This window comes from Arachis ipaensis, chromosome B04 (genome assembly GCF_000816755.2).
Source record: "Arachis ipaensis cultivar K30076 chromosome B04, Araip1.1, whole genome shotgun sequence".
Lineage (NCBI taxonomy): Eukaryota > Viridiplantae > Streptophyta > Magnoliopsida > Fabales > Fabaceae > Arachis > Arachis ipaensis.
This window is the reverse complement of record NC_029788.2, coordinates 105,435,748-105,445,919: the sequence shown is the minus strand read 5'-3', so window position 1 is coordinate 105,445,919 and position 10,172 is coordinate 105,435,748. Positions and strand designations below refer to the sequence as shown.

General features: G+C 31.9%; 1 protein-coding gene and 2 long non-coding RNA genes across 7 annotated transcripts; 1 reads left to right on the top strand and 2 right to left on the bottom strand.

The window, feature by feature from the left end:
- Nucleotides 1,714-2,542, bottom strand: LOC110271162. The gene is made up of 2 exons (XR_002361474.1): nucleotides 2,397-2,542; nucleotides 1,714-2,006 (listed from the first exon to the last, which is right to left on the bottom strand). It is a non-coding gene; the product is annotated as an uncharacterized LOC110271162 (long non-coding RNA).
- On the bottom strand, nucleotides 4,082-6,114 carry LOC107639671. 5 transcript variants are annotated; one of them, XR_002361477.1, is made up of 4 exons: nucleotides 5,948-6,114; nucleotides 5,618-5,759; nucleotides 4,832-5,106; nucleotides 4,082-4,745 (listed from the first exon to the last, which is right to left on the bottom strand). It is a non-coding gene; the product is annotated as an uncharacterized LOC107639671 (long non-coding RNA). The 5 variants fall into 5 exon arrangements; XR_002361478.1 differs by having other exon boundaries at nucleotides 4,832-4,964; nucleotides 5,045-5,106; nucleotides 5,618-6,108; XR_001620268.2 differs by having other exon boundaries at nucleotides 4,083-4,412; nucleotides 4,659-4,745; nucleotides 5,618-6,108.
- Nucleotides 7,145-9,218, top strand: LOC107639670. Its single transcript, XM_016343220.2, has 2 exons — nucleotides 7,145-7,450; nucleotides 7,728-9,218. Exons 1-2 carry the CDS (start codon nucleotides 7,428-7,430, stop codon nucleotides 8,764-8,766), a joined length of 1,062 nt encoding a protein of 353 aa, XP_016198706.1. The 5' UTR covers nucleotides 7,145-7,427; the 3' UTR covers nucleotides 8,767-9,218.

Genomic DNA, 10,172 nt, shown 5'->3' with positions numbered 1-10,172 from the left:
ATTTGTTTTTTTAGTGTTTTTGGATTGTCATTTTTTAAGTTGATAAAAGGTACTTTTATTGTTCAATTCTTAACAAAATGTAACAGATTTATTTACTCTATCACTACTCAATATATAAGTATTTTTTCCTAACTCTTCATAGTTTGCATAAGTATCGTTGCTTTTCAAAACATTAATTTTGATGAGCACGTCTTAGAATTGGCTATAGAAATCCTATCTCATAGAACATTGTATCTTGTTCAACTTCATAAATTATGCAACAACAAATACAACTTAAAAATATAAACAATACAATTAAAAAGATAAACATAAATAAGAACCAAAATCAATATAATTTATGTATATAAAAAGAATTCTTTCATCGCATTAAAATTTAAGGAAGGGAGCAATTGAAATTGAACCGTATAAGATTTTATAGGATTTTTCACGTATTACAACAAAAAAATATTATTATTCAAATGCATAAAATTAAATCTTCTAACATTGAGATAAATAAGAGTCAAAATTGAGAAAAATCATCAGTAATCAAAAGAGTAAAAATTGCTTTAGTTTGATACTTGAACCTAAAAAAATATCTGGTTTCCTAATAAATTAAAAATGTTATCAGTAAAACATAATAATAACACAAAAAATTCATATTAGTTATTAGTTATGAGCTAAACAAATAATATCAAGTTTAAAAAAAATTTCACACATACGCAAGTCACAAATTTATTGACCTAAGATCTCAAATGCAAGTAATTCTCCTCACACAATAAGAACAGAATTATTATTATAAAATATATAGTTAAACTTACTATACAGTAAATCAACTAATCATAAGTAAACTATTCGAGTTGAGTCACAAGAGCCTGAAAAATATGGTAAGTGAACGAAGTTATTAACCTACTTAAAGACAACTTATTAACTAATAATTTGGTTATGCGTAATGTTAATACAACTCATTGTGTTTTAAAATAATAAAATTATATTTTTATGTTGATTCAAACAAATATCTATAAATTGATGCTATTCTAATATACGTTAATAATACATGATGTTCTAATTTTTTTCTTGTGAAAAATTTTTGTTTATAATTTTGTGCCATTAATATCAAAATTGTGTATTCAGAAAATTGCGTATTTGACTCTCAAATTGACACGAGAGAGAGCTAAAAAGATCCAAATATTTTTAAAATTACTTTATCCAATAAAAAAAACAATAAGTGAAATAAAAAATCATGACTGATTTTATAGTGTACACATATCCTTGTCAACATTTTAAGTATATGTGTTAGTAGGAGCACTATCGAAAGAAGATAAACGCATGCACCAAAAGTACAAATCATCCCCCTCCCTAAACCCTACCCTAAATCAAGTGTGTATGAGTATTAATAGCTCAATAGTTCAGTGTACGTTATAGAAAATTGAGTACTAAAATCAACGGAAAATTACAAAACTCAGATTTAAAACACACAAACCCCAGTGGAAAATCAGGAGCACAATTGCAAACCCTAATAAAATCACTGCATACTGAAAACGAAGAACCTAACAGAAAATCGAAAAAGAATAATATGTTTTCATTTTTGGTATGTATGTTCTCGTCTAAGTTAAGGGACAGAGAATTGGTAAACTAACAATTGCTAAAACACTAACAAACTTTTTAAATTAACAACACCAAGGAAGTAGAAAGAACTTAGAGAAAAAAGTTCAAAAAGCATCTGAAGCAGCATGATTAAATCTGTGCATTGAACAGTTATTATCCATTTCAAATGACTAATTAAAGCGACTAAAATTTTTCTATACAAACTTATTCAACAAAACTATCAAAATAGCTATAATAACTAACTTCTTTATCCATTATCAGAGGCCGAAGAAAAGCATGTTCTTCATTCTCCTCCCTATGATCAATTAAACTCCTCATTCTGATGATTCTGAGTGTTATCTTCCAACATTCCTTCCAGGAGGTGAGATTAGAGAGGAGCTTTTTTGAATCAGTTGACACTAAGCATAGTTCATTTGTTTCATCTATCACATAAGCAGCAATACAAACAAAACCACCCAATTTTCAGAAGGAAATCAGAAGGGAATGGATGAACAGAACCAAAAATAATTACTGTTACTGGAACAAAATATCTTATGTCATGGGGGTTCGGCTATATTTTTATGTTGGTTGCCGAAGACCTAACACAACCCTCCTCCTTTATCCGGGCTTGGGACCGGCTATGTACCGCAAGTGTAACATAGGCGGAGTTAACAAAATATCTTATATCAAAACAAAAAATCCAATTTTCAAAACAGAATCAGAAAAGAACGCCCAAACAGGGACAAAAACAAATCCTGTTAATTGAAAGGAAACTTGAGTATCAAAGTAAACAAATATCAAAGAATCTGAAATAAGTCATAACCACTACATACCTACATCACAGGAAATTCGGATTGAACAGTGAAACACGCCACATGATGGAAGGGGACAGAGAAAGGACAGGGCCGCCGTAAAAATTCCCACCTAACTTGTTGTTTCTCAAGATAAGAGAGAGGCAGAGTGACATGAACCCTAGGCTGACTCACCGTTTCAATTTTTTTATTCTAAGTTATTGAGGAACTGACGCGTGGCTTCAGGAGCCACGGCAATTATACAAGTAGTAGATACAAACAAGAACAACTAGTACTTAAATAGAGAAGAATGCATCTTGTCTTTTCTGCATTGCTGTCTAGCTTGAAGGAGTGACACGCGTAGATGAAGATCAGTGAGATGATATGTGTCAGGTGCAATGTTCACCGATAAAGAGGTAAAGTGGTAAACGAAAAGAATTTTAATTTAGCTCTCATTTGGGACTGGTTTGTAAATGTCAAGAAATCATGGGTTGGGACTGAAACCGATTTTTTGGTGGAATAGACAAATTTTTGGTCCACTTAAAAACCTATCGTGTGATAAAATTCGTGGGTCTAATTGTTTTTATTCAGGAACACAATAAGTTACAAGGCCTAATATTATTATCGTATTTACTATTTTGTTAGCTTAGTAGTGCCAGATTATTGTGTAATTTGTATGGTGGGACAGGGGTGCAATTTATGTGTTGCAAGTTGCAACTCACAACAGTGAAAGCCGAAGGAAACAGACACCTGCATCAAACAGACCAACCATGATATTTAATAATTAATTATTTAATAATTAATATAACAATAAAAAGTATAGTTATCAGAATCGAACCAGTAATTGAATCGGTTAGGTTATAACTATGCTATTAACTAGGCCCTAGCTCCTCTCCTCACCCATGACCCAATCAATTTAATGAAGAATCTAACACCGGGATACTCTCTTCTTCCTTTTCACACCCTATAACCCTCCTTAGCTTGAACTGAACTTCATGCAGGCCTTGTCTTTTTAATCCAGTTATTCATTTTTTGTGAAACATAATAATGTGCCTGATTTATGCAGCCATTAGCAACTAATATAATCTAAATTAAACCAATATATACGCATCAAAATAAATATAGATTGCTTCTTTTAATGACTTAGGACCTAGTACTCAATGGCACTACACAACTATTTATTACTTACCCTCTTTGGTTAACAATAATTGTTTTTCTTTTCGTTTCTCTTCGGAAAATTGACAAGTAAGAAAAAGCTCCGATCCACACAACAATACTCTAGTTTCCTAATAAGCCAACCCATTTTTTATAAGTCAAAACTACGGTTTTATATGATGCTCTTCCTATTTCATGCTTAAGGCAATTTGATATTAATATTGGACACAAATCATAATGATATTGCATATATGGACCATAAATTCATAACCAATTAAGCAAACATGGAGAAGGATTCAATTTTGTAGGGTGACAAAAACAGTTACTAACTACTAACAAATACTTTTTTTTTAATTTATATACTAGATTTCTTTGGTTTTAATTGGTAAGAAAATAACAACACTGTGGGTTTATTTTTCTTCTGAGCCCAAATTTTAACATTTCACGACTAAATTATAGAGCTAACATATAAGTCAAGGAGTGATGTTTTTGCTCACCTAGTTTCCAAAATCATAATTCTGTCAAAAAAGAAAAAAAAATATAATGCACAAAGTTTGCAAAGAAGGAATATATGAGCAAAGGTTCTGAATATATCTGTTTGGAATAATAATATTTTTTCTTGTAAATACTATGAAACAACAAGACAAAAAAGATATGAAAGATGCAACTTCCATAACCTATAATCTTAGCTTCCGTGTCAATAACATTACAATAATCATGCGATTGAACTCAGTGTGGCATTATTCAGGGATCAGTAACATGCAGGGTTCACCGACCAAAATAAGAATGAGAGACTCTTAAGTCTTAAGATCAAGGACAAAAAGCCCTAATGCAATTATATACTAGCCATGAACATTATCAACATAAGCAACCCAATACAGCTTCCTTGGAGAGTTGAGCTAGCTGCAAACCCAAAAAATCAAGGAGAAGGTAATAACTGACAAGGTTCAACAAAATTGTAAGCAGCCTAAACAACTATGTAGCAATAAATAGTTGGTTTAGAATGCTGATTTCAGATGAGAAAGCACTTAGAATAAGCGCTTGATTTTCCATGAAATTTCTTTAGCTGAATCACAATTGATAAAGCCAAGTTATGCAACTCCTATTTGTGATTTTACCAGAGAGCATTGACCTTAACTTCATTCTTACCGCTCGCGGACAATGTTGGTGGCGTTGCTGTGGTAGATGAGTTCGTCATTGAAATTCCCAGGTTAGAGCAATCAATGCCAATAGCACCTTAGGAAAAATGTGAACATTAGATCATACTTTTCCACATTTCTAAACCAATGATATGAAACATGGGTGAGGTTTGTAACACTTACATTATTTGACACAAGGGGAGGCAGTGGCATTGACCATTGAGAATATTGTAATATCCAACATCACAATGGCAACTGTAGGAGAAGGGTGATGTCTTGTTACATGACCCACCTCCACAATCAACCCAAAAGCAAGCTACATGATCAAAAAGGATATAAACACGAAAAGAAATTGAACAGCAACATTTGATGGCAGCAGTTTTTTCTGTCTGTTACCATCAAACACTGATTCATTGGATCTTCTTTCTTTGTGTGGAGCAGGGGCAGGGGCTTCCATGCTGCAATTACAAAAAGGTTATCAAGGAAGGTTCATAGTCATTATTAGAATTGAGCACCTAAGTCAAAATCGCAAAAAGCTAACAGTAGAACTGAGGGTCTAGGGTAAAGACTGGCCACATCTTAATTCTTAGCAATGCTCTACTGTTGAAAAGTTAAAATCATCTGATTTGATTAAGACGTTTCTGATTTAATATATATCCATTAAGACTTAAAATTGATTTAATCCCTTGATTTCAAATATTAGTTTAACATCTTAGTCTAAGGAACAAGTTCAACCAGAAATGCATTCCAGTGAGTAAAATCTTCCACTAAGCTACATCCTTTATAGCAAGTCAATTGCTTCATATAATAACTGGGTTAAATTTAGAAAGTTGCTCATTGACATGGTACCAAATAATGACCAGAAACAAAACTAACTACATAGCATTTTATGCACCCTAAAACCACCATGTGTTAATGCAACTAGTTCACCACTTAAACAATTGAGAGTGAGAGAGAGAGAGTTCTTACAATTGGGTACTATGCAAGGAAGAAAGGTGAAAACCTGAGTATGGGAAGAGAGAGATTGCTTTCAACCAGGATTATAAGGAAGTGCTGTTCTTAGAAGGCTTGCAGGCCCCCTTTCCACATTCAACTTCTTTGCACACATCCTCTGAACTCAATCCACATCCAAAACAAGTAAAAAAACAAACTCAAGCTAAATATGATCAACCCAAGGGTGAAAAAAACTGAACTTGAGAAGACCCAAATGAAGAAAAGTATTGCAGGAATCTCAACCCGTTAATCCCAAACATCCCAATAAAGAGAGATGAAAGTAAAGTAAGGGTCAGAATCACAAACCATATGGTCGTCCCCCATTTGTCAGCGACTATCCCAACTCAGTCCACAGCCCATTTATACAGAGGGGTTCCAACGAAAATATGTATAAATGTAGGTGTCATAATACTATATGAAGAAGTGTATAGGCAATTTTAAAAAAATCCTAAAGACCTGACACTAAAACAGAAACTTGTGTCAGCCACTCAGCTGTCACTGGCGCATCCTTCTCCTCAATTGAACCGGTGCAGGCTATAACTCACCTTAGTAATGAATTATTTAAGGTAAAAAACACCCTTAACCTATACGTGACCACTGCAGACATCTGCCATTTGTCACGCTGTACGATCTACTATTGCCCCTTGACCCATACGTGACCACTGCGCCATTTGTATGCCACCTACTGTTGCCATGTGTCTCCATCTGACAAGTGACAAGTGACAAGATCAAAATTTACGTCATAGATTATTAAAGTTAGTCATATAAATGGCCTTATCCAAATTTTGAGAGTATCTTCTGAATCTTTACCTCTTCCCTCCTTTGAAGGATTAAGCAGAATAACGTTTTATATGTTATATAAACTTGATCTATTTTTACTTTTAAGACTGAGATACGAATACAAAGATAATAATAAAAATATTTTGGTTTAAAAAATATATAAAATAATATGTATCAAAACAAATTTTATAAAAAATTGTTTTATTTTTATATTTATGTTTTGATTTTTGTTGTGGAACCAAATTTTAGTGTTTTTTAGTGTGTATTTTGATTAAAATTTATAAATAAAAGTTAGTATCAATTGATTTTACAAACTTAATTTATATTTTTTGGTGACAAACTTAATTTATATTGAGAGTGAGTGAGTATTACTATTATTTATGTTTGATAATTTTATATTAAACTAAATTATAATAAAATAAATATTATTAGAATTATATTATATAAATAGAAATAAAAATTGATGTCTAGTTATTTTCATGTAAAGTTAATAGTTAAAAATATTATCAATTTAGCTAAAATTTTTAAATCATCTAATAATTTTTAATTATCAATTTATATTAACTACACGTAACTTAATAATAGAAACAAAAATTATAATTTTTCTTTGTTTCAAGTGAATGAGAATTTATACATAAAATCACGTATATATCTAAAGATAAAAAAATAAAGAAACACAAATTTAAAGCGTTAAAAATTGAACCTGCATTTTCAAACTCAATTGATAAACCAAACAAACTCTTAATCTCCAAGTGACGTTGTTGATTATACCTCTAAGTAGGCTAAATCAAACAAATTCTTTAATCTCCAAATTATTCGTGATGTTGCTGACTACATCACTGAATTCTATGTACGTGCCTATCATCCCCGTACAAACCGACTACATACAATACAAATACTCAAAATCCCTCAAAAATCCTTACACACTATTACATTGGAATGTCACGCATCCTCAACACCAAAAAAATTCTTGAACTACATATTTTCAGTAGCAATTTCAAAGCACATGAAGACTGAAACTATTCCTAGGTGAGTAGTTTCTTCTGATTTTTCAATGTTTTCATTCCACTTAACTAGTTTCTTCTCTTTATTGAATTATTTTAGCTGTGGTTTTTGTTTCATCATTTCTTTTGTCTTCTTAGTAGTTTTCAATTGATGTTTAATTATGGTAGGAGAATTTTCTTTCTATAATTCTTATATGTTTCTATATATGAATTACTATATTTTATGAATTCTCATGCTTTATTAACAAACCATTTTAAGGAGTTGAACGAAGTTGACAGAATTTTGGTTTTGTTTGCTGTAGAAAAAGGAGATCGCGCAGGAGACGCAGTGGAGGAAGTGATTCAGTAGAGAGTACTCTTGAGAAGTGGAAGGAGTACAATAAACAGCAACAACCAATGAGTGAAGGAGATGGGGTTGAAGTAATTCACAAGGTTCCTGCAAAGGGATCGAAAAAAGGGTGTATGAAAGGCAAAGGTGGACCACAGAATTATGATTGCAAGTTTAGGGGTGTGAGGCAAAGGATTGGGGGCAAATGGGTTGCAGAAATCCGCAAACCTGTCAATAGCAAGCGTGTTGGTGAAGAAGCAAACAGGCTTTGGCTTGGAACCTTTTCTACTGCACTTGAAGCTGCTCTTGCTTATGATGAAGCAGCAAGGACCATGTATGGCCCTGGTGCTCGTTTGAACTTCCCTCAGCATCATGGCATAGAATTAATAGGTTCTAATGGATCATCTACTGGTCCATTATTTGATCAGAAATCACCAAGTGGAACCTATATAGATACTTTGAATGGTGGTGATGTTGCAAAAGTTGACGGGTTGGAGGGGAATCTTGATATGGGTCTGGAAGAACAACTCAAGTTTTCTGAGGTAAATGAATTATTAGAGATGGAATGTGAGGGAGGAATTCTTCAAGGGCCTTTTAAGTATGTAAAGGACGAAGTTGCTGGAGGAAGTGAAGGACTAGAAGGAGAGTTAGAGGAGGTTTTGAAAAACTCTGGTTTAGTTGAAGAGTGTAATAACTACATGCTAGAGGATTCTATGTGCATGGCTATGAATACAGGAGCTGATTATAACTCTTGTGATGCTACTAAACAGGGAATTATGGGGAAGAGTGAAGTGGAAAATTACAAATCCTGTAATGAGTTGAACTGCACAAACCATTGCTTTGGATACTTGCATAATATGATTCCAAACAGTAATCCTATGATACCAAACGGTAATCCAAAGTATGAGCAGTTCAGCAATCTCAAATCTAAGGCAGCTATTCCGACAAAAGATATGGAGGAAGTACTTGCAGAAATTCGGCAGTTTTGTAAGCAAGTGCTCCAAGGTGAGTAATGCTCAGTCACAAATTGGTCCATTCATATATAAGTAATATGATGTTAGTGATTGCAAGAATGAAGCAGCCAATATAACAGGAGATTCAAAAAATCATTCTATGCAAAAAGTAATCATTTAGTTACGAGTAGTACTTTTGGATCAATTGTAAAAGTGTCAGAAGATGAGGCTTTGAATATCAATAATACTAGTAGAGACTCTAAATTGCAAGAGGAAAAAAATATGAAAATTCAGAGTCCGGATGTAACTCTGGGTAGAGTAGTAGGTGTTCTGATACTTCGCAACAGTTACAAAATCTGGGTGGTTACTTGTCTGAACACTTGAACAACATGGAAATAGGTGATGATTATAGTTTTTAGAGTCCACACTATGACTTTGGTCTATTGGAAGAGAAGAAGTTACTTAATGTGTTTCACGTAGAGGGTCTAGTTCCTGATATTTGTTTTCCGTATTTCATAATGATAGGGTTAATGCGTGATGTGTTTTTAGTTTTTTTTTTTTTTCATTTCCGTGGGGTTATTGCAGTATGTTGTTTTTGCCCCCACTATAATTATTCAAATAAGGCCTAGTTTGTTATCTTTCTCCGCATCTCAATTACTATATATAATTATATACTGTGTAAGAACTATGCATTAAGCTATAAATGTTAACTGTGGTGCCATTTTATGTGAAAATTAGAGATCTCTCGTGTTAACTGAGGGTTTGAATATGTATGTACTTCAACCTCAAACATAAAACACGTAAAATTGCAAACCATTTTTTTTTTCTATATTTCAAGAACTGTTTAGTAATGTAGAAATTACTGACTTGAACAATGCAAATGACTGTATTCCATTTATAAGAATCATATATCGAAAGAAAAAGAATACATAAATTATCACAAATATGCAAGGTTGCCTTTCCCNTTCGTTAGAATAATATATATTGATATCGAAAAATTAATAGTAAAATAGAACTATAATTGTTAACAAAAATTTTAATAAAATCATAATTTAATAATTAAAAAATTATTGAAAGGTATTTTAGAAAAAATTAATTTAATTATTAAATTTTTTAAAAAATATTTTGGTAAAAAAATTTATTAAAGGGTATTTTGGTAAGCAAAATTTATTGACAACAAAATAAAATTTTTGCTAAAGGGTATTTTTGTAAAAACAGTTTATTTTTTCTTGAGAAATGGATAAAGTTAACATTAGTTAACACAAAATTTAAAATGGAGTAAAGATGAGATTTTTTAAAAGTTATAAGAAAAGGAAATATACATTTTACAAATACAGAAAAGAAAGTATCATTTTAACATCTCTCAGAAGAGGAGAGTGAATTTTTCTCAAAAAATTATTAAAAAAAGATATAAATTAATATTACTTAACATTATTTGTTAACACTTTTTTTTTCTATAACTTTTT